This window comes from Pristis pectinata, chromosome 27 (genome assembly GCF_009764475.1).
Source record: "Pristis pectinata isolate sPriPec2 chromosome 27, sPriPec2.1.pri, whole genome shotgun sequence".
Taxonomy (NCBI): domain Eukaryota; kingdom Metazoa; phylum Chordata; class Chondrichthyes; order Rhinopristiformes; family Pristidae; genus Pristis; species Pristis pectinata.
The window spans coordinates 8,288,022-8,313,833 of record NC_067431.1 but is presented as its reverse complement, the minus strand read 5'-3'; the positions used below and the strand labels follow the sequence as shown (position 1 = coordinate 8,313,833).

General features: G+C 41.5%; 1 protein-coding gene across 2 annotated transcripts in view; it reads right to left on the bottom strand.

Moving 5' to 3' along the window:
- LOC127583679 (myb/SANT-like DNA-binding domain-containing protein 2) overlaps positions 1–23,664 on the bottom strand; it is a 37,456-nt gene extending 13,792 nt beyond the window's left edge. For both annotated transcript variants that reach the window (XM_052039916.1, XM_052039917.1), the window contains exons 1-2: positions 23,272–23,664; positions 10,665–11,013 (exon numbers count right to left, since the gene is read on the bottom strand). In XM_052039916.1, coding sequence (XP_051895876.1) covers positions 10,665–11,013; positions 23,272–23,643 — 721 coding nt within the window. In that variant the 5' untranslated portion in view covers positions 23,644–23,664. The remainder of the gene's footprint in view (positions 1–10,664; positions 11,014–23,271) is intronic.
- Positions 23,665–25,812: the final 2,148 nt, after the last annotated feature.

Sequence of the window (25,812 nt, the reverse complement as noted above, 5' to 3'; positions counted from 1 at the left end):
TTCCAGGAAATTTGGAATAAACTAAGAATTTAACTTAATCACTTCCACCAAAGACTTGTGTCGTACGAATTTCAGTGTGCTAGTTTCAAATGATAATGAGAAATCTCTTCTAAATTAAAATAGATTTGAAGTGTGTCATCCAGTGGAATTGATTTTGCGTTAAACAGGCTGTTGGGTTTACAATGCAGCAGATCTTGCTTTTCCCTGAAATCGATGGCCAACTGGCTTAGGCCAGACTGTTTCTTCCAGCTTGGCCTGGGGCAGTCTTCTGCTGGAGTTTTCCTCCCATCACATTGGCATGGGGTATTGCAGCTTAAGAACCAACTGCTCTCATGGAATGTCTTCGTTAGGGAGGCCCCGTCCCTGGTTCACCAGCTAATAAAGCTGCAACTGCTAGTGAAAATTTGTGAATTCTTAACCTTTCAGTATATTTGAAACCTGTCAAAAAATAATTGTATATTTAAGTTTTTAATATTTGATCACAAAGAACACAATCAGAATAATTCAAATTAACCTAATTAAATTAAGTTCAATGGACATTCATTGTCCATTAAATGCTAGAGGTGGATTTTGAGACTATTGGGGATCCAAGGGTTATGGAGATCAGACAGGAAAGTGGAGGCGAGGCCAACAAACAGATCAGCCATGATCTCATCAAATGGCAGGCCAGGTTCTAGGGCCACATGGCTTATCATTTTTTCCTCATATCTTTGTGTTATTATTTCCGATGACAGGAAAACCCATCTTCTAAGTTGCTCCCCAATATGCCCACACACTATCCTAAAGTGAGTCATTAGATTCTGAGTAGGAACAAATGAAACGTTATTGTGCACCATTTTATCCACGACTTGGGTCTTGACACCGCACTAAACTAACTACTTCAGAGGCACGACCTGCACATCTAAGACCTGGACAAGTCAGGAGGAAAGGCAAGCTCTTATAGGGGAGATCACACACTTGTCCTGCTCCAGAGAATTCAGATGTGGCCTCCAATGGAAAAGCCTGAAATTGCTTTTTGCACTATCTGGTCTGATGAAAAGTTTAAGGGAGATAGAGGAGCAGGGGAGAGGAGGAATTCCAACATTAATCTTTCAGATGTCATTGTGGAGGAAGGAGCACACCCTTTCTAGCAAGTAAGTGGTGGCCAGCTGCATGTTAGGAGTGGATGTAATCACAGCTTCTCCAAAAGTGCTCCTGCCATTACTAGGTCCAGGGCTGCTTATGGTCAGCTTTTGCCACCTGCTGCCACCTCCTCTGCAAAGGAGCACCCTTCTGTCAGGTGGACTGCAGCCATAAAGAACACTACATTGTGAAAGTAGGGTAGGCAAATGGACATTAAAGATGGAAGATCAGGCACAAGGGTGAAGCACTGGTTTTAGAAGTCGCAAAATGGCTTTGAATTTGAAGGATAGCATATAGATGAACTTAATTCCATGTATAAAAATCCTACCTATGATCATCATCTTTGCTCGTTTCCATTACTTGTGCTGCGGGGACAGGGAGATGGGAAGTATCATGAGAAAAGGAACAAAGTACTGTGGGCTGATGCTTTTCTCTTTATTCATTCCTGGTGATAGATCTTGGCAATTCCATGGAGTTTAACATCCAGTGAGCATAGTTTGTTTCACACAAGACCCCTTCTTTTTCGCTTACTCCAAAGCTTTTGTCAAGAAAAACTTCTGTTCTTACAGGTCTAGTTTCACTATGGAGATAGCGATTGTGTTCATGAAGGAAACCACTTCAACACTTTCTCTACGTCAGGATCCTTTGTGACCATTTAGCAGGGAAAGTACCCAGCTGACAGAAAACACCCTTGAAGATGGAACAGGCCAAGGCTGTCCCATGTGGTGATATGCTAGTTTTACAGTGCCCTGAGTGAACAAGTAACTATATAATAGATCAAGATGGTTCAAGGCATTGCCACTGGCCCAGCCATCACCTTTCCAAATGAGGAGAACCACGATTTGTCAGATCAGCAGCTGCAGATACTATCTGCTTCATTCCTGTAGTGAGAACTACATTCTAAGAGCTTAGCAGATGGGTTGCCCACCAAAGCATCACTGAACTTTGGCCATACTTCAACTAATCCCAGACAGGTTTAGTAATAAGAGGGACTGATTGAGAATTAAGGTGGCTATCCTGACACCATTGCATTCACAATGTTTGTCATGATGCTGCAAAACCAGTACCTGGTTAATGTTATTCCCCGATCACAAATGATTTCAAAGATGCTTGTCCAGTGTGGAATGGTTAATGGTATGGTGGCACAGCTAGTAGAGCAGTCACCTCACAGCTCCAGCAATCTGGGGTCAATCCCAACTTCCAGTGGGGTGTGTGTGTGGAGTTTGCACACTCTCTGTATGGCCACATGGGTCTTCTCTCAATACTTTGGCTTCCTCCCACATTCCAAAAACGTGAAGCTGGGTTTTTGCCCTATAAAATTACCCCTAGTGTGTAGGCACGTGGTAGAATTTTGTGTGCATGTTTATGCATGGGGGAGAATAAAATGGGATTAGTTTAGAATAAGCATAAATGGGCACTTGAAAGGTGGTAGAGACACAAGTGGGCTGAAGGACCCGTTTCTGTGCTGTATGAATATGACTCTGATTTCATATGCTTCATATGGCCCTTGCCAAATGGTAATGTGATGTCATGGTTACTTGGCACTCAGAAACCACAGGATGGCCTGACAGGCAAAATTGGGCAAGGAAATGGCTAAATGCTTGGGTGTGGAGCCAGTAAAATGGAGACCTCCAGTGAATTTCTGGGCTGAAAAGGTGAATTATGACCATTAAAACATCCACATTTTTACATCAACAATTAGATAGATTTATTCAGCAGTTTTCCCCTTAACACCAACACTCTCATCAATTTGACACAGGAAATGCTCACAAAAAATTCCCAAAAAACAAGTAATTGCCCCTTAAATAAAGCTCACTGTTGACTTGCTTTTAAATAGTGCTGATTACATTTCCACAATACATTTTCACTAAGTTACATCAAAGCCACCCTTGAAAACTACGTCTAAATACTAATGGTGCATGTGCACAAAGTACTCCATTCAAGTTTCCATGGGTTTGATGTGCACTATTTTAACCACATTTGTAAGCAGCTACCAATTTTGCAAAATTCCTTAAAGTGCAACATAAAAGAATTTCCATTCAAGGACATCTGAAAAGTCCTCCATTTTTAGGAAACTTGACATCCTAAAAATAAAGTGGAGGATATTACTAAGGTTGATGAAGCTCTAACCTGCATCTCCTCCATTTTCCGCACTTCTGCTCACCCCCGCCCCCTCCCCCATCTGACAGAACAGACACAGAAGTCCTCACTTTTCACCCTAACAGCTTCTGCTTTCGGCATATCATTCTTCATCATTTCCACCAGCTGCTATGTAATCATCACCACCAGTCACATCTTCCTCTCTGCTTTCTGCAGGGACCACTCTCTGGTTCACTCATCCCTTCACACCCACCCCTCCCCTTCCCCTGGCAGCTGGTAGAGGTGCAACACCTGTCCCTGCACCTCCTCTCTCACCACTATCCTGGGACCTAAACAGCCCTTCCAGTTGAGGCAGAGATCCAAATGCATATCCTCCAACCTTGGCTATTGCATTTGGTATTTGCAGTATGGCCTCCTTTACCTCAGCAAGATCAAGAGTAGACTCGGCAACCGGTTTGCCGAGCACCTGCGCTCTGTCCGCAACAGCCATCTTGAGCATCTGGTTGCATGCCATTTCAACTCCGCTTCCCTTACTGACCTGTCTGCCCTTTGTGTTCTCCACTGCCAGGGTGAGCACAAATACAAACTAAAAGCATTCCCCCTCAATAGGCTACAACCTAATGGTATGAACACTGAATTTTCTAATTTCAGGTATACTCCAGCCCCTGTATTCCTTTCTCTCTCCTTCTGATCCACCCAGGTTTTCTCAGCATCCCTCACTTCCTTCTTTCAAACCCCCACTACCTAGTTTCTTTCCTCTCTCCCACCCAGTTCCATCTGCCCATCACCCACACGTTTAACCCACTGGCTCTCCTACCTTCCCCCACTTGTACCATCTGCCCAACACATTTCCCTTATCTGGTTCCACTTATCACCTTTATTACTTGTCAAGATTCCAGAATCTGCAGCCCTTTGTTGTCTCTATTTATCCCCTTCCAGTCTCTGTTTCTAATTCCATGCTTCCCTTCCCCTACCTGGCTCTGTTTGCCCAACATCCTTCTCCTCACCTGGTTCCACTTATCACCTTCCAGCTCATGCCTCACCTCTTTATACTGGCCATCTGCCCTGTACACACAGTCCTGATGCAGGGCCTTAACCTGAAATGTTGACTATCCCTCTCACTCCATAGATGCTGCTTGACATGCTTAGTTCCTCCAGCAGTTTGTTTTTTTTTCCCTAATAGAATTTCTTGCCCACCAAATTTTAAAATTTCCCCATCCAACTCCAATCAGAACAAGAATCAAGTCAGTATCATCTGTTATGGGAAGTACTAAAAGGATACAGGATTCTGTGGCTATCCATTTGAACAAATATAACAGCCTCTTCTGGCTATTGCATACATTTCTGAAATGAAGAAAACATTCAAAACTTGCAAAAACTGCCCACGTTCAGATCTCCTTCTGGATGGCAGTAACAGGATGGTGATTAACCTACATACACCCGAGATAAATATAGCAAAAAATCTTACTTTCTCTCATGAAAAACTCACAAGGCTAATTCTGATTTAGCTGCAATTCTCTCAACTGAATAAGCCTGTTGATATTAAGTTCAAATGATATGGCCAGTTGTACACAGACCTCTCCTGATCACTCTGTCAAAGAGGTTATAGTCAGTGTCTGTGCAACCACATTTTCTGCAGCAGTGCCTTCAGGAGTGTAAAAAAATATTTTATATATATATATATATATATATATATATATATATAAAAAAACACACTTGGCAAACAGCAAGCTTGACAATTAAAGACATCAGATTTCAGAAACTCTGAAGTAATTCTGTTCGTTCATATCTCTGTCCCAGATTTTAATGCATATGCCTACTATGTAAATATGTATCGCCAATTCCAAACTCTGACTACATAGTTTCGACTGTCAGGACAAACTTAACAGCTGCCCAAGTCACAAACAAATCTATGCAGTTGCACCATGAGAATCCTTCAGTTCAGAATCCCAAGGGTACAGATTCACACTTAAATAAATACAGAAGTCATAGCACAGAAGAAAACCATTAGAACATTGCATGCATACTGGCTCTCTGCAAAAGCAATCCAACTAGTAGCAGTCTCTTACCCTCTGCCCATAGTCTTGCAAATTCTTTTGTTTCATATACTATCCAGCTCATATTTGAACACCACATAACCAAATCACATAACCAAAGTTCTTTAATCTCTGGGATCATTCTAGTAAATCTCTTCACCTTTTGAAGCCTTTATACTTTGAAGCCAGACCAGTCACAAGACACCAGTTGTGGCCAAACAAGTGTTCTTCACTTACCTTCTTTGGCAAGCTTTGACTATGAAACTCAAAATATTCCTTTCGCCTGTGAAAATGCTGCATAGGCTATTCAATTAATGCAATTATGGATATCAAAATTGGATACGCTACGTATAATCCAACACCTTTTGCTGGGTTTTTGAGGAGCTTCTCAGGGGGTGGAGGATAATTATTAACTAGATGACAGAGTAATTGTTGAACTAGTAAAGATACAAATCTTGTATACACAAACGGCACCCTATGTTCCTAAGGAGACAATCGATCAACGTTATATAGTACACTGCTTAAGGCAACACAATCGACTTTTCCTGTAAGGGAAAAAAAAACCTCTCCATGCCAATAGAGCAGCAAACTATGCAACCCTCTACAATAATTCTTTCTTAAAAAGAATAGCTGGACATATCCACTGAATTTTTATTTACGTTCCATTTTCCAGGCATGGTAGCTGCCACTATGACACCAAGTGACAAGCAAGTTTTTGAAGCCAGGATGTGACTGTGTACAAAAGGAGATCAACTGAATGATAAGTTCACAAGGGTCAGAGTACATGGAATAAATGGAGCCATACCCCTAGATTACACTTCACCTGCATTTTAACTGCCTACACCTGTTCTTATCAGCATACAGCAAATTCCAAATGGAACCAACTGCTTTCTGAGCCAGTTCTCTAATTTCTGAATTCAAGATATCAACATTACTAGCCAGATTTAATCTGTGACTGAAGTCAGACCAATATACCATTTTGGCTACAGGTTCTCCGTTAAGGTGAGGGATAAACATCTACAGGCTAACAATTCATAACAACACACTAGCTGAATAAAATTGTTGTATTCCAGCCTTGGTAGGACTTCAAATGCAATATTCACTCTCCCAATGACAGCTATCAGGGAGTGATCACAAGGAGTCTTCCTCTGGTTCTTTCAACAGTATTCAGAGAAAGCACACATGCTTCAAGATTATACTCTTCTCCTCTCTTAGATCTCCCAAAATAAGGAAGTAAAACATTGAAAGCTGACAGATTACAAACAGCTGGATCTTAACTAATCTCCCTCACACAGCTAAGTTCATTAGTTCCTTCACAGCTTCCTATCACTTGGTTTGTTTAGATAAAATCTGAAGAAAATATTTGAGAAAGTATGATGTACTAAGTATAATCCTAATATCATAAACAAGAGCATACCAGTGTCTATCAGTCTTCCAATTTCACATTTTCATACTGCTTCTCAAAAGTATTCAGTAAGCTTCCAGTATCTGCCACCAAGTAGAAGCCTCATCAAGTCAATGAACAGGCTGCCTCTAACCCACTAATGCTTCTGAAAAAGGGAGAAACTGAATGAGCAGTAGCAGCAATAAGAGCAGCTTTTGAAACTGTATCATCCTTTGAGTGAGACAATGAGGGAAAACAAGATGACACATACATGACAGAGGTAATAACTTGCATCACAAAATACAGGACAAGATCTGAGAAAAAGTCAATAACTAACCCACAGACTTATTAAATATCCAGGAGGTAAATTTCATACATTTTAAACTGTAAACCAACCATTGGGATCTGGTGTGGTAAACTACAGACCGAATATTTGGCAGTACCATGCCAGTGATCTTCAGAAGTAAGATATAATAAAAGCAAATTGTTTTTAACATGTTTTACATTTGCTGTGCTTTTATCAATCTGCCACAACCACCAGACAGACTTCTCACCATTTTCTCACACACACCTCCAGACACAAACCAAGTTCAAAAGTACAAATTCTATATTTGTACTTAACACTGGAGGGTTTGCACAATTCAGGTGAGCAATGACAGAAGTCTCTTATTTTCAAATCCCTCCCTGGCTTTGCCCCTTCCCTAGTTCTAATCTCCTCCAGGCACTACTGCAATTTGATAGCAGCATTCATATTCTGGCATCTTGATTATCCTTAAATTTGCTTTCCATTTCACAAAGGGAACCCTGTTTTCATCCAAGGACCCAACCTCTGGAATTACTTGACACTTTTCTGTCTCTCGCTCTCATTCCTCCTTTAAAGGGGATTTTAAGATTGACATTAATGACAAAGAAATTCAGTCATCTCCCTTAAAATCTTGTGGCTGTGTCAAATGTGGCTTATGACACTCCTGTCAAATGTTTTTGCAACATGTTATTACAATAAAGGACACTAGAAAATACAAGGTATTACAGAAGGTGATATTGGGGAATTCTAACATAGACGTTACTGGACTATTGATCAGCAAATTCAATTATCTCCAAGGAAGCTCTTGAATTAAAAAGGTAGTATCAGTATCAGCCGGGATGATGACCATGAAACAGACTGCAGTCTCATAAAACAAGCGGTCTGATTCACTTAATGACCTTAAAGATAGGAAAATTGCCATCCTTAACTACCATAAAGGATTATTAATTGACTCTGGACCATCAGTGTGATTGGTTCTTAAAAGCCTTCTAAAATGGCCCAGCAAGTCAAGGGGGAATTTAGAGATGGACAATAAATGCTGACTCACAGCGACATTCACATGTCGTGAGTGATTCAAAATAAACAGCAGTTCATCTTGCTCATTTCCAGAATTTTGCTCCTGTCGTATTTTAATCCAAAATTCAGGGACTGATACTAAAACACTTACGATTTTATTTCAGATTTTCACCACAGATTTTTTTAAAATCACCACTGTGGAAACATCGACATTTTAAAAAAAAAACTTAGGATGATGAATTAAGGTCACTGCACATACACAGGTATTAAAAGAGGAATATGGTTGGTCCAAATAATCCACTTACAAAGCAAATGAAAGCGACCTAGTGATATGTTGTTAGGGTTTTCAGAGCCAATGGAAGACATTACTTCTGTTGACTGACAAAGCCATGCCAACATTACGACCTTGTCAATCACCAACAAAAAAAATAAACTAGCCTAGCCCAATTCGGATTTTTTAAAAAATCATTAAAGGTTGCTCAGCTTTCATGCAAATGGATCCATGTGTTGGAAACAAATCAAGTTTTCAATTTTTGTCTTAAATGCTTAACTTTAGAAAATCGCCCAAGTAATGGAAAGAAAAATTGTACAGATAGTTCTGCTGTAACACACAAATTGTTTGTAACGTGATTGATTGATTAGGGAACACCATATGCATTACGCAGGCTACATTGGTTATAGTGTGATTATGGTCTGGAAAATCCGTTTAAATCTTGAAGGCAACTGCAGCTCGTTTTGCTATAATGCAACTTTTTAATAATGTGAGGTTTCTTAGGAACGTAACTATTGCAATTTTGGCAGAACGATCTCTACTGCTGATTTGGATGTCAATTTCCACAGCCTTCCTTTCAGGAGCAGTGGGAAAGCAACTTTGTAACATGAAGAATGGTACGACTATATCTGCATTGCTGACCTGCTTTAATCGTACGTGAAATAGTTAATGGGGCTACCAAGACAGGCTTCATTGGGATTGATAACTCAAGTAAGATCCCAAAATGGTTTTTTTTAAACTAGATTCCATTCTGATCCTCCATAGAATAAATGAAACTGGGACACTGAGTGTTTTCTACCATCCTCTGAAATGTGGTAAAGTTCTGTTGACATTTTATCATTATGCATTTGTCAGGAAAACCACAACCTGACTGCACATAAAACCAAAACCACTTGTTTTTCCATGGGGTTGGTGATGTCGCATAAGACTAAAAAGCTTGTTGTGAAGAATCCTCATTTAGTAAAAAAAAGTGAAAGTTCCACCTTTTATTATGTTTAACTCCAACAATCTAATAGAAGAATAGACTATATCCCAGAGCCAGCTGCCATTCAAGAATTATTCTACAGTCTGGTTATCTTTACTTCCTACCAGAAACATATGGTCTGGGCCAAGTTCAGGAAACTGTGGGAGTACTATAATTATCCTCAATGATGATTTATTGGGATGGAGTAGGAGTTAGTTGGAGATGAATAGGGAAAGGAAAGAAGCTGCACGTGTGCAAAAATCAGGAGAGGACAAGATCAAATTTCACTGTGGTGCCTTCCAATGCTGGCTTCCTTGCTGTGGCTGAGCTATCAAGTAGCAGAAAAAAAAATGACAGCAAGGTACATCAGCATGAAGCAACTTTAAAGGTGGCAACTACTGAAGGGATACTAGCTGCAACTAGTGAAAACAACACACGTTAGACACACACAAAACCCATTAAGCATAATGGTGGACAGTTTATTTAACTAGCATATTACTTTATAAAATGGTGTCAGAGGCAAACTACTACATCTCCAGAATTAGATTGCAGGGTTATGACTTGTAGCTGTCACAAAGGGGAACTGATTGGGCTATCTAAATTAAGTTAGACCAAGGAGACAATTGGTCATTCAATAACAGAGTATAATTGGCTCTTGACTTTGGTAAGAAGAGAGACAGTGCCAGCAAAATTAATGAAAACTTAAATTAAACTGATGCACTGTTTACCAAGTCATGAATTTTAGAATACAACATTAGGGTGCAATTTGCACCGAGCACAGCAATCAAAAGAACAACCTCACCTTGGTCACTGAAACAAAATGTCAGGCCCATAGCAAAACCAACTCATTGGGTTTGCTTAGCAATACTTCAGGACCCATTGGCTGCATCTCATCTTGTGTGTATTGTCAAGCTCCTAAACATGTTATGCATGTTAAAAAAAAAGCCATCAATAAAAGTTGAATGAATCTGCACCAATTCCATCCCAGTAACTCCCAGGCAGAGCCAGTAGTAAGAATAAAAAGATAATTGAACTTGCATCTTACACTACTTTGGAACATCTACATTCACAAATGGTAGCAACTGAAAACTGCACTTTGGCTAAATCCCCAAATGCCTAGGTAGCTGACCTCAATCATGAAAGCAAGCAGTAACACTGATACCATTAAGGAAGGTGATGCTGATAGATCCACTGATGCTATAGGTGACCCAAGTGTTATGAACAGACTCATTTGTGGCTGTGGATAATTATCTACGACATAGACAATGATTGCATCTCACGAAAACTGTGATATATGACAGTGTAGTATTTTTACTCTCGTGAACCCATTAGCTTAATCATCATGATTCTCTGCCATACAAGACCATTAAATCAACCACAGAGACAGACCGCTTCAAATGCCAGAGATCCCACAGATGTATGATCCTCTAGTTATTCTAAAAGTACAAAGCCAACAAGTTGCTCACCCACATCCTCATCTGCGTCCTGGTATACAGAAAGATCCTGCCTCTGGTAGGCCTGCAGTTCCTGCTTCTGATTCATAAGCAGCTCCTGCTTGATGAGCAAATCTGGTTTTTGGTTTCCCCAATCTTCCAACTCGGTTGGCTGCACCTCCCGGCTCTCTTCCAGATTAATAGTGACCGGTTTTGTGTCCTGGTAGAGTCCACTGCTGTCAATAAGAACAGGCTGATAGGCGTGTGGTTCCCACACAACAGGCACGCGTCCAAAGACCTGCTCCAGCTGCTGAAATGTATAGTTACAGGTTCTCTTACCACGACCTCGTTCCTTCACTCGACTATAGCACCTCTTTAGAGTCTGTATAGGAATGAAAATAAGTCAGACCTTAAAAGCAGTTTTAAAGTATACGAGCAGAAGCTAAATTGAAATCTCATCCTTCTCATAACCCCAGAACTGAAGGACTATATTCCTTCCTCCCACTGAGCCCAAATCCAGAAAACCCTATATTTGATCTGCTAGTCACCAATTCTTGATCAAGAGTGCTTTCTTTCCTGTTCTTGGTGCTGTCCTGCATTACAGGCCCAGATTACCCTTCAGATTCAATTTGTGAACAAAAACATGATTCAGTCAAAATTATTTTTGCTTAGTTAATGGACACCAAGTAAGAAAACAGTAAACAAAAAACAGCAATTTCTGGCAGATATCACATTTATCAGCATTACACGATGGCAGACAATTGCTCCCATAATAGTGACAAAAGAATTCTAAGCACGGAATGGAACTTAGCTTCTTTTGTGAATAAGAGCAGTAGCAAAACACTTATTCCTTATTTCCCTCTATACACAAAATTGACTCAATACTTACACCAGGACTATGATGCATTCAAAGTTACGGGCAACCCATCTAAAATATGTCCATTTTTAATACACAGGCCCTTTAGACACAGTGCCTGAAGAGATCACATAAATTGAGGGTACTTTTAATGGAGAAGGCTACTGTAGACCTTTTTGAGCCATTGGGATTTTGGTAGAGATAAGTAGCAAGGTTCTAGATTTACACCTATCAAAAAAAGATGTTTACTTCAAAATCTGTGCGATTTAGAGAGCTACTTTATAAAGTCTGTTACATAGAGCAGGATATCACAAATGGAGCTGTTCAAGTGCAATAGCTAGTTCCTGTACAAAAATTCATCAGAAAATGTTGGAGACACTTTCCAGGACCATCATGACTTCCAAAGACAAAAGGCCAGGTAATACTTCAGGTGCAGAATTCTGCACTTCTATAGACAAAAATTCACCTGTTTTCACTCTAATAGTGCTTAGATATATTGTCATTGTAGTGTAAACATTGCAATTAAAGGATTCTTATGTTGGTTATTATGTAGAGCTTCTCCATCTCTATACAGAAATAAATATGAGTGGGAAAGGAATTAAGAAGAGACACCCCAATATCCTCTGGTTATGCTATAAGTGCAAGATTTTTTTTATTACAACTGCTTCACTGCATTACAAAGATGCAACACATTAAATATAAAATTGGAGGTGATGTAACAAGTAATGGTTCCAAACTCTGTTATGTACATTTACTAAATGTGCTGATTGTTTCACAGCCTTTAACACCTCTACACCATTTCTGGAGGTATTAGTTTACATGTGGTTGCACAGAACATTCTGTTCCTGTCCATCAACAAAATAGATTTCCTAAGTAACATATAACATGGATAGAAAGTATTACATACATTGCCTCATATATACCAAGGGCCAGGGAATGATTCTTTCCATAAAGTGCCAAAAATATCAATCTAAAAAGGCAGCAAATAAAAGTGATGGCAAATAGAGAAATCAATGCCATACTGTTTTTGAGTCTTGCTCTTCTGTCCCCTTTACCCAGCACAAAGCAAGTCAAAGCCAATTGTAATGCCCAGCTCCCATTCTATCCAAGATCACTTCAGCAGATGTAGGATTCAACCTTGGGCAAATTGTTACTTCACAGTGCATATTATCCCCCAAATCAATGGGATGGCTGTAACCATATCCAATTTTTATTATCACTACCTTGTTTTGGTTACAGACAAAATGGTAAAAGTGTCCTTTTTATTGAACTTTTTCCTCTTTTGTTTCAAAGTTCAAAACTCCCTCCATAACTTTTTATTCTCCCCCCAAAAAAATTATTTTTCTAATCTAGTCACTCAGAATCTAAACCACTCAAAAAGAAAGGCTTTTGGATCCAAAAACAACTAAATAATGGCTGCAGCTTCCTTATCAAATACAAACCATTTTCTGACTGACCAAAAATAGAGCAATTTTAAATGTGTTCTAGTTTATTTTATCTTCAATCTGTTACAATTTACCTAGTCAGGATTTCAAAAGTACATGTTCAATGCTGATTTATGGGGCATAATAGTATTGTTATTGAAATACTGAATCAGTATTGCAGCATGTGGATGAATGATACAGATACAAGTCAGATCCCAATCACAACAGCAAGAAAATTTAAATTGTTAATTAAATAGAGTAGAATAAAAAGAAGCTAGTATAACCATGAAACTAACAGATTGTTACAAAAATCCATCTGGCACACCACCATCCTTCAGGCAAGGAAGTCTGTCATTCTTTGCCAATCTGACCTATATATGACCTACAACAGAGTGACTGAATCTTATTCATTTTAGTGGCTGAAATACAATAATTGTTTTAACTTAAGAAAAGAGCAAACGTTGTAGAGAGGGCTCTTGGGCTGGTTCATGCAGTGCACAAAGTAAACATACAGGTACACAAGCAATTAAGATGCAACATGGTAGTTGGCACTTATTGCTGGGAGCACAGAAGTGAGAAAGTCTTGCTGAGATTGCACAGTGCTTCAGAAAACACTCATTTGGAGCAGTGCTTGTCGTTTTAGTCGATGTACCAAAATGATACACTTGCACTGAATCTGTGCAACCTAGAATCATTAGTTGGTGGGGAAAGGGGGGGGGGGGGGGTCTATCCTATGAAATGGACCAAAACCATCTTCACGGGAATTTAGAAGAATGAGAGAGAACCTCATTGATTACAAGGAGGAATGACAGGATCAGATGCTGAGATACCATTTCCTCCAACTGGGAAATCTAGTACTCCATGCACTTAGATCTGAAATCTGAAGAAAATTCTTTATCCAGAGGGCTACAAGTCCGTGGAACACTCTACCTCAGAGGACTGCAGCTATACATTAAGTATATTCAAGGGCAAGATCAAAAGACATTTTAGACACAAAGGGAATCAGAGGTTTATGGGAATGAGCAATAAAATGGAGTTGATACCCATACTAGAGCTGGATCAGAGTTTGTGGCCTAACCTTGGTTCCAGTTGTTAGGAATGTTCTTAATTAAAATTTAGCAATAATTGCTGGACTTTGCCTCCTCATGCCATGAATGAATAGAAATACATACCGATGGCACTGTCTAGACTGTTGAGATGCAGGCTATTTTAAGCTCACATTTTATATGTAAATCAATTATTTGCTGGGGTTGAGGGCTGATTGGGGGTGGTTAATGAGACGCACAGTAGCAGCTACAGGCTTAATTGCTGACATGGCTCAGCTGGCAACACTTGCCTTGGAGTGAGAAGGTTCAAAAAGAGCCAGGAGAGAATTGAATTGTTGGAGTTGTTTCTTCTTGTCGAGAAACGTAAGTGAGGCCTACAACTTTCTACTCAAGGGGGTTCAAAGTACCACTCAACACAGAAACCAGCAGGGAGTTTAGTATTCAACACAGCTGGGTAGAAAATGTTCTGATGCATTTCTCCCCACATTCTCTCTCCAACCCGCCCCCCGCCCCCATTTGTTCAGGTCTCAATGAACAATTTCTGAAAGGCATCTTGTACAAGCACTTACATGGTCTAGAAAACACCAATCCTGGTAATTTCCATGGGCCGATCACCAGTGACGGTATGCACATATGCCATCACCCTCATCACATTCCCCTTCCCTGCACCTCATTCCATCATGTCCTACATCACAGCATCAATTTGGCTCAAACATGACCCTCCCCCTCACCATTATGCCTTTTCCATTTCAGAGAGAGAGAAAAAAAAAATCGAGATTTACCACTGGCAAGGGCACAACAGCTGAGTTGGAAGATGACACCAGAGCACTTCTCATTTGGATTTACCACCTCAGATTATGGCAATCATTCATGTACGAGTGGCTCAGAGGTGGGATCTGCATGCAGCATCATGAGGTAAGTGAACAGCAAGGGGCAAGTCAGCTTGTGTACCAGGTCCCTGGTGGGAAAGGGCACACACAAATTGTGTCCCAAAACACACACTTAAGAGCTACAGTGGAACAGTTTATAGACAAAGCCAGATAAGTATGAATCAGATGCTTGGGTCATGGCCTAACTTGTCTGAAGACCTGTTCAAGATGCCTAGGAGGTTGAGATAATTCATCTCCAATCTTACATAAAGCTCTGAACAGAGTCTACAACCCATTCACTCCGCAGCCTACAACCCATTCACTCCTTAGCGTACATGTTAGAAATACATCGAGACCTGAATGATTTGAAAATAAATGATATGGAGCAGTTATGACAGTAAAGCCTGGTCGTGACCATCAGCGTTGTGGAAGTCTCTCAATTTCCCCATGACATTGATTGGCCTTGCTGTTGTCCATTTCCCCACCAGCAATATTCATGACGTTTTACCACTGACCAAAAAATTTTTTGAAGCAGCCACAATTATCATGGATAATTATCAATGGAAGAAGTGTATACTGCAGCAAGGGTCTCAAATAATGTCATGAAATCATTCAAATATCTATTAAGCTCAAGTCAGAGTTTTGGGGGATGAAGTCCTCTGTAGCCCTAATGACATCGAGCACTACCTCACAAAACAGCCCCCAGCACCAACAGCCCAATGAATTATCTTGACCTTGCACTGCAATGCAACATAGACGCAATGGCAAGACAACATTCAGGCATGGTCTGATGTGGCAAGTAACATTTGGGTCACAAAAATGCCAGGCAATGGCCATTCACAACGAGAGAGAGCAGAACCACATATACTTGATATTCAACAGCACTAGCATCTCCTAGGCCCCCGTCATCAATATCCTGAGGGTCGCCACTGACCAAAAACTCCACTGGGCCAGCCACAAATACTGAGGCTACAAGAGCAGGACAGACGCATCAAAGAGTGCGATGGAATACTCTCCACTTGCCAGGAAAACTTTCAAGACCCAACGTGGTGAAGCAACCTGCTCATTTGACATTCCATCCAATATCTTAAACAGTCATTCCTTCTATCACTGACACGCATGCACCCCAGCGTACTCCAGCTGCAAAGTAAGGTTCCAAGGCTCCATCAGTGGCACCTTCCAAACCCGCAGCCTCTAATACTAGGGAGTGAAAGGGCTTTAGGCACATAGAACACCACCAGTTGCACGCTTCCCTCTGAGTTGTATGTCATCCCAACTTGGAAATATGTCACCATTCCTCCATCATCACAGAGTCTAAATCCTGCAATTCCCTCCCCACTACATTTTGGGAGTACCATCACAAGGACAGTACCATTTCAAGAAGTAACATTTGAATCACAAAGCACCAGGCAATGACCAACCTATATGTGACGCAGAATACAGTGACTGATTCTTATTCATTTTAGTAATTGGAAAACGATTTTTTTTTTAAATTAAGAGCAAATGTTGTAGAGTGGGCTCTTGGACTGGTTCATGCAATGCAGGTATGTGTAATGATGGTACACTGTAAACATACTGGTACACAAGCAATTAGGATGGAATATGGTAGTTGGCATTTATTGCTGGGAGCACAGAAGTGAGAAAGTCTTGCTGAGATTGCACGATTATTTAGTAAAAACTCACTTGGACAGTGTGTGCTGTTTTAGTCCATATACCTAAAGGATACACTTACATTAAATCTGCACAACCTAGAATCATTAGTTGGCAGGTGAAGGGAGGGCTATCCTATGAAATAGACCAAAACAATCCTCACTGGAATTTAGCAGAATGAGAGAGGACCTCATTAATTACAAGGAGGAATGACAGGATCAGATGCTGAGATACTATTTCCTCTAGCTGGGAAATCTAGTACTATGTCCTTTATCTCAGGACATGGAATGACCATTTAGATCTGAAATGACAAGAAAATTTCTTTATACATGGGGCTGCAAGTCCTTGGAACTCTCTACCTCAGAGGGCTGTGGCTGTTCTGCTAAATATATTCAAGGACAAAACCAAAAGACATTTTAGACACAAAGGAAATCAGAGGTTCATGGCACTGAGCAACAAAATGGACTTGATACCCATGATACTGAATGCCAGAGCTGGATCAGAGTTGTGTGGCCTATCCTTGGTTCCATTTGTTAGGAATGTTCTTAATTAGAATTTAGCAATAATTGCCAGTCTTTACCTCCTCATGCCATATGTGAATAGAAATAAATACTGATGGTACAGTGTAGACTGTTGAGATGCAGACTATTTTTAGCTCACATTTTGCTTGGAAATCAGTTATTTGCTGGGGTTGGGGGCTGATTTGGGGTTGGGCGATTACTGAGATGCAAGGTAAGAACTACAGGCTTAATTGTTAACATGGCTCAGCTGGCAGCACTTGCCTTGGAGTGAGAAGGTTCAAAAAGAGCCAAGAGACAACTGCATTGTTGGAGTTGTTGAGAAATGAAAGTGAGGCCTACAACTTTCTAAAGGGGATTCAAAGCATCACTGAACATGGAAATCAGCAGGGACTTTAGGATTCAACACAGCTGGGTAGAAAATGTTCTGATGCATTTCCCCCACCTTCCCACCACCCCCCTCACACAGCCCAATTTGTTCAGGTCCAAATGCACAATTTTTGAAAGGCATCTTGTACAAGCACTTATGTGGTCTGGAAGACACCAATCCAAGTAATTTCCAACAAGCTTCCACAGGAATTACAGTAGCACAAAGGAGGCAGCACCCCATTTCACTCACACAACAATCACCAGTGATGGTATGTACATATGCCATCACCCTCATCACATCCCCCCTTCCTGCACCTCATTCGACCATGTTTTCTACATCACAACATCCAATTGGCTCAAACATGACGCATAACAAGGTAGCCTAACTCCACAACCGTTTGACGTTCAATGGCAGTACCATCTCTAGGCCCCCCAAAATCAATATCCTGGGGATCACCATGTTCTCTGGGACAATTAGAGATGGCTAAGATATGCTGGCCTTTTCACCCATCTGAAAGATAAATCTTCTACAGCATCCAGAATGGTGGCCAGCTCCAATTTAACATGCACAGATTTAATAATGGTGCCAAGTGAGAGCAGAAGTCACAGATTCCATGGTAGTGCACTGCTGGCCTGGAAACTCCAACCTCTGCCACTAAACTCAACTTGCTGCCATCTAGCCTCGGCTGCTCATGTTACAGTTATGTTATGGCACTTTAGTGATGTGTTGCATCAGATACTAAATTACTGGATCAGATGATGGTGTGGCCAGTGACATGCCCATAAATAGGTGGATTATGTATTAGTTCTTCCTTAGGATGACTACATCCATGCTCCCACCACCGCAACAGTTGTCAGTCCAGCAGGTAGTTCAGATTGCTACCACTCATGGTGAGATGATACAACCTGAGGTTATGCGATCTTGTCCAAATAGCTCATTGTCAACCTTCATGGTTACCTGCCACCTCCCTCACATCCAAAGAACACTCATTCACCAATTTGGCTGCCGCCATGAGGACAACACTACATAAAATTAGTCGACCAGGCAAATGCACGTGGAATATACACACTGAGGGAATGCAGAAGATAGACTAATGAATTATTGTACTTGTTTTGATGTTGACTGGAGGCCCAAAAAACATTTTGACATCTTGAATTGCTCGACTTTGGAAATGACTTTTGGAGAAGGGGACAATGTAATGATCATTAACAGGCAGATTGTAATTTGGTAGTAGTATCACTATGGAGATATAGGTGTCTCCATGCCATTACTCACGGGTGTTGGGTCTCAAAAGGAGATCAGCATGTACTTTTCATGTCATTTGCAGAGTACTGAGAAACCCAACCCACTTTAGTGCTTGTGGTGAGGGAATACCCATATTAATCACTGAGTGAGCACTCAGGAAAGGGAAGACATATTCCAAAATGAGAATGCTGCATTTGTTTGACCACCTTGCCTGTAGCACAGTACCCAAGCGACAGATGCTCTTTCCATTCTAACATGCAGCAGACACTTTCATGTATTTCTACAACTTCAATTAGAAAGTGATACATACACATTCCAAGCATTGCATCAATGTTGGACTGCAGTGCAACACCAGGAGAGTTCAGTTCAGGAGTTGTCACTGTTTTATGAAGTACAGCATTGCTTTATGGCAGCAAAGAACTTTCCCCCAGCTCTATATCCAAATTCCTTCACGTGGTTAGCCGAGTCCTTCGCTGTAGCATTAAGTGTCTCCAATAAGCTTTTACACCCACAATAATTCCAGCAATTCTCTCTCCAATGATGAACCCCCAGGATATTGATGGTGGGGGAATGGGCCAATGAACATCATGGGCAAGATACCGAAACTTCTATAATGCTGGTGCTCACTACCAGGTATTAGTCACAACTGCCCCTCATCATTGCAAGTTCAAATAGTTTCAAGACCTTGCTGCACTTAGCACTGGACTAATTCATTGTGACCAAAGGTGCTGGAGTGGGGTTCTAAAGTGAACCAGAGGGGTATTAAAGGCACCCTATCAGCATATCCAAGGAGACCATTTATCAACATTTACTGGCTTCTTTCTCCTCCTATTGTTGTTGCACACTGGGGATGTGTGTGTGGGGAGGGGGGGATGAAATGGTGGTGTTGGTGTGACCTCATGGCAGCCAAACTGTGGAATGTGCAGAAGACGATGCAGTACATTGTCAATTCTCTGAACTGTTTTGGAAGGTGGAGGATCTAAATAGTCCTCTCCACTAAGCTTTTGGTGTCTCCAGACTTGTGATTGCAATTGTTTCTCTTGCACATCCAGCAGCCCAGAATGAAGTGAGATCAACAATAAAGGGCATAGCCCTGACCCCCAACAGTCATTCATCTGTCTAAAAAAAACTAAATGCCAGGCACAGCAAAGTTCTTCAGCTCAAGAGGCAAAGCTACCAAATACTCTACTGTATACGATCCACAGTGGATAGTAATTATTTTGGCACTGGACACAGATTGGCATCACTTGTGTATACTCTCTACATGCTTTATGCACGGACATAGTTAAGTGCACAACTGAAAAGGCTCATTGTGCTGTACCCAATCCAACTTGTAGATCAATTAATTACTTAGCACTTAAACGACATGCTGCACAATTGAATTTCTCGGCCCAATGTACAGGTTGTTTTCCTACTTGCGGGATCTTGCTGTGTGTACCTTGCTTAATGTATTTATCTACATTACAACAGTGACCTAACCAAAAAAAAGTGTATTGGTAAAGTGCTTTTGGCTGTAACAAGTTGCTCCACGAGTGCAAGTTTACTCTCATTTTAGCCACTAGCTTGAGAACAAAATGAACCTTACAAATCATTTTATTTTGGAGAAAGAATTGCTGTCTCCAGTTTAATAGTTAGCACTTTAAAATTTTAGTGAGACAAACTATTAATTATTAGACTAGTGAGTCTCGAGATATGAGCTGTTCACTGCAGGCTTTTAGCTAATCATAATTTCATTTTAAATAAAAGCATCAAAATGCTTTTTGTTACCAGATCATAGTAATCATGGATTAAATTACTAATTGTTACACTAATTCAAAATGCATTCAGGTAATTGCACTATTTACTCAGGCATCCATTATTTGATTTCACTTTCCCAAACAAATCTGAATGGAAATTTAAAAACTTGAGCATACCGTCCTGCTGAAAAGTAGAAAATTGAACTGCACTAATATAACATTTGGTTATAGCTTTTAAATTGTACTTGGCAATAAAACATATTAACTTGTCACAAAAACTAACCTCAAAAAGTATAAAGCAAATTCCCAAAGTATGAACTTAATTTTCTTTATGGATACTGACTGACCTGCTGAGTTTTAAAAGTGCTTTTATTGCTCCTGAACCACACAAGTTCCAGATGCCCTTAAGATATTTGAATATTGGTACCAAAATACAAGCATAAAAGCCCTGCACTTTTAGCTACACTTATTTGTATTTGAAGGCTAGACTATTCATAAGATTTTATAGCGGCTATTAATCCATTAAGAACAATTCTTTATGTTTAATGACGAATAAATATTAGTACAAACTTTAGTACTTAATCTACATTTAATTTCATTGAGGTTACAGGTTCTGTGAAATTTCATTTAATAGTAAAATAAAAAGTACAAATTGGAAAAAGAACTTGCATTTATACTTCACCTTTGATCTCAGTATGCCAAGTGTTTCAGAATCTATTAAGTACCATTGAAAGACCGCCACTATTGTAAAGCAAACAAAAAAAATTGCACAAGGTCTTACAAGTGTGTATAAAAAACAATCGTCGTTGACAAGTGGAAAAAGTGTTAACCAAACCACTGACAAAAATATAGAATAGCGATGTGCAACAATGACATTTCTCTCCTCAGAAAATGTTACAGTCCTGTATTACTATATTGGTTTAACCAGATTATCTGCTTATATTTCTGGAATGGGCCTTATTTAATCACCAACAGAGGTGACATCGTCGCGATAGTTCAATTAATCCAATATGTCAAGTGTCCAAAGCATCACCAATTATTAAATTAAAAATATTACTTGGCATTTAAAATGCTTTCTACCTTGCTGTGCCCAAGAAGATGGTTTCTTCTTGAACCTACAACCTTATATTAAAAAAAGCAATGCAATTGCTTGAAATTGCAGATGACACTAAAATATGAAAAACAGAAGCAAATACACAACTAGAGGAGCTGGATAAAATATAACTGGAGAGATGAAAAAATAATCAAATTTTAAAATGATGCCATTAGAAAACAATAGCACATGAAAGCTATTGAAACAATTGAGTAAAAGCTGAAAGAAATTTGCCTAACTATAACATAGCAATATTTAAAGAGAACATAATGGCAAGCACATTGGTGAAACAGTTGAGTACAACTTGGAAGATGACTTTCCCAAGCTGCACAACACGTCACAGACCACACCTTGAATACTGCAGTCAGTTCTGTAGACAGACATGAGAATCACTCAAGACCTGGACACAATCCAGAGAGAAAAAAAAGTACGAGGCTGATCACCAGTGTCAAATGAATTACAGCAATTAAAAAAAAAGTTGAAAATAATCAGCCTTAAGAGAAGGCAAGAAAGACATTACTTTCTTTAAGTTTGTCCCTACGAAGATGTATTTTCTTCTTTAAGCTACAAACTAAGCTTCATACGTCTGCAGGCTTCACAAAAAAGGAATGAACTATTTATTTATGCTTCTATTTAATCCAAGAACAAGGAACAAATAAAAACAAAAAACTATCGCAACTTGAAGTTGCAGATAATGAAATAAGAAAAATGAAACCAATAGATCCAAAAAAAATTACTCCAGACTAAATGTGGAGAATAAGCAAAGGTTTCTGGTTTACAATTTAACAATTATAAACTGCTTCATTCTAAAGAGAATGATTTAGGATTGAAGAAAAATTCAAATCTGCTGGTGATGGTATGGTAGGATTCCAAGGATGTGTAGAGGAATCACTTTAGGCTTTTGACATTTGTAGGTTGCTATAGGCTCAGAACTGTGAAAGGTACCAAATGATTAAGTAAGGACCCATCAAAGATGTGGACTACTAATTTAGAAATGTTTGTATTCTATTAAAGCAGATAGGAAACTTAAACTCCAGTGATTAGAACAGACGTGGAACAAAAAGCTAACGTTGATAGTAAGCATAAAACTATGTTCAGCAACATGCTCAGGGAAGAAGTGGAGTCTAGTCATGACACTAGACCCAGAGCAATGCAGTTGATTATTCTCTGAAAATGCTTAACAAGAGAACGATTAAGGATAAATATTTAATCCCTGCCCTACTGGTATGGATCCTGTGATTTTATTTTAAAACCACGAGTGTTTAGGGTCTGGAATGTACTGCCCGGCATTGTGGTGAAACAGATTCAATTGCAGCTTTCAAAAGAGAGCTGAATGGGTATCCGAAGGGAATTAATTTGCAGGGCTATGTAAAGAGGGCAGGCAGTAGGTCGAGTTGAATTGCTCTTGCATAGAGTTGATATGGACTCTCGATGGGCTGAAAGACCTCCTATGCTGCAACCTTTCTGTGAAATAATGAGAAATATTACTGTAAACGGAAAGTTTATTAATTTTTCTGGCCCATCTCCACTTGGTGCCCTTTCCAGATCAACTGCAACATTAACCATTTACAAGAACTCCAATGGGGAGAAAAGGGTCCTGGAAATGCTCAAACGGGATCAATTAAAAAAAAGATAATTATGGTTCAAGTTGCAAGTTAATGGCACAACACCAGTTACGACCTAAAGATTAGTCGGTTTTAGATACTAGTTTAAGCAGCAAAATGGAGTGCCCGATTTACCCCCATTACTACTTACAAGGTGCCTGCATGACACTGGTTATTGGTTACTGTTATGCGTGTGCTAGTTAGTCTACTCGTCAGGAGTCTCGGATACCTTGATCCTCTCCTTGCACTGGTTGGCGCTTCTCTCGTAGCCCATTTCGCGCAGGGCCTGCGAGATCCTGTCGAAGATGTGCGAGTTGCGCAGGTTGCCCTCCAGCACGTCCTGCAGCCGCTCGTCGCCCCACACGGCGATCAGCGCGTTGGTCTCGGCCGGGGTCCAGGAGATGCCGCGGCAGGCGGGCGGCCGGCTCGGGCTGGGCGCCGGGTTCTCCACCACCACGCTGGTCCAGCTGGGGGTCGGCGGTTCGCTGGAGGGGTCTCCCGCCACTTCGGTCCAGGTGGGGGCCACGATTTCCAGCGGGGCATCGGCCGCCGCGCTCGGCCAGCCCCGACTCGGGGAGTCCGCTGCCCTGGGCGCCGCCATCCTCCACCGTCCACATCCGGGCACCCGCCCGGGGATTGTGGGACACTGCGGGGCAACCCCCGCACCCCCTCCACCACCCTCCCCACCCACCCCCCACAGCCAAATACCCCGGGCCCTCGACCGCCGATCACGGCTCACTTGCAAACAGCGCGCATGGAAATGAATTCAAGTGCGATGTGGCTAATCCACAGACTTCCACCTTTAAAGCGCCGCCAAGGCCACCCCATGAGGGGGGCCCCAATGCCCCGCAGAAAGATGGCGGGCCGCGGAGAGGATTGTGGGACCGGCCGGGCGCCCGCTCCCCTCTCAGGAATGGCGAGTAGCCGGGCGCCGGTCATTTAAACGGCGTCCAAGGGCCGTTCACACACAGAAAGTGGCCCAAAGTGCGCTAAAGAGTCACGTTTCCCCGTCACCGGGGGTTTGCCGCCAGCGCGGCCCGGAGTTGGCGGAGCGCGGGGGAGCGGGGGAAGAGACTCATGCCCCGCTCGAAGATGGCGCCGTTCGGTTTTATTTATTATTCAGTTAGTTTCCCGACTCCAGATCGACACAAACTGAGGCAAAAGTGCTCAAAACGAGAAAAACAAAGAGCAGGGTCAGGACCGCCGTCTGACTGCGAAGCGTTAATCCCCAGGATTGATCCCCGAGCCCCCGCCGCAGGCCGCTGCCCCCCACAAAGATGGAGTCGGCAGCGCCGGCCCTTCCACCTCACTCCAGCTGATGGCACGTCTCTTCGCTTCGGAACCAACTCCCCAACTAAACCGTGCGAAACCGAAACACCTCAATCAACAACCGCACCCCGCCACGCCTCAGCACTGTATGCCATTTGAAAACACAGATGTACGTACTTCAGATTTTATGATAGCAGGTCATGTGGGTCGAGGCTCTTGCCCCTTTCAAAGATGGCGCCGGCGACTTCCACCCGGTGCATTGTGGGACAAAAAACCCCAACATGGAGCCCGTGCCCCCTTCAAGACGGCGCCAACAAAAAAACTATTTGGTCGCAAAACCGTTTTTTAATAAGATTACAGTAATGTTATCATATCATAAGCAGTTGGTATTATTGATTATTTAACATCTGTGTAGATGTTATGGTGGTTGCACTCATGGTACTGTTTTGATCATCACTTTAGGGGAACAGATCTCCTGCCCCAAACAAAGATGGCGATGGTCATGGTACCTTGGAATCATGGGACAAAGAGGGGCTACTGTCTTATGACTAAGCCTCACCAACAACCATGGGAAAGAGGAACCTGTCCCAAAAAGTGTTGAACTGCCAAGGTCCAGGCAAATTATGAGCCTGCCTTACTTTTTCTTTTTAGTACTGGTTGACCTAATTATGCATCTATTAGAAGTGTGCTTGGCACTCCACCACCAGCCACATCTTACGCTGTTTCCCCCTCATCCAGTTTACCTCCCCTGCTTTCTGCAGAGAGTACTTTCTCCATGGCTCCCTGGTCCACTCATCCCATCCCCTACAACTGTAGGAGGTGTAACACTTGTTCATACACCTACTCTCTCACCACCCATCCAGGGACCTAAACAACTTTTCCAGGTGAGGCAGCAATTCACGTACACCTCCACCAATCTCATCTGTTGCACTTGGTGTTCTCAATGTGGTCACCTCTTATGTTGGTGAGACCAAACATAGTCTAAGCCACTGTTTTGCAGAGCACCTGTGCTCTGTTCCCAGTGGCCATCTTGAGTCTCCAGTTGCATGCTATTTCAATTCCCATTCCCACACCAACCTGTCAATCCTCAGCCTTCTTCACCGCCACCGTGAGGCTCGTCACAAACTAAAAGAACACTACCACATATTCCACTTGGGTAGCCTACAACCCAATGGTATGGCCATTGAATTTTCCAATTTCAAGTAATTCAAACCTTCTGTGTTCCTTTCCTATACCTACCAGTGCACCCAGGTTCTCTCTCCCTTCCTTCACCTTTTCCATTTCCACTACCATTACCCCCATCTGGTCTCACTTATCACCTTTCACCCTGTCTTTACCATGGAGACACCAGAGATTGTAGATGCTAGAAGCTGGAGCAAAAAACAAACAGGTAGAGACCCTACATCAGTCCTATCTGCTTGTACCTCTCACCAATCACCCTCTTTCTCAAACCAAACCCCTCCCCTCCACCCTCCAAGCTCCATCTGCCCATCATCCCCCA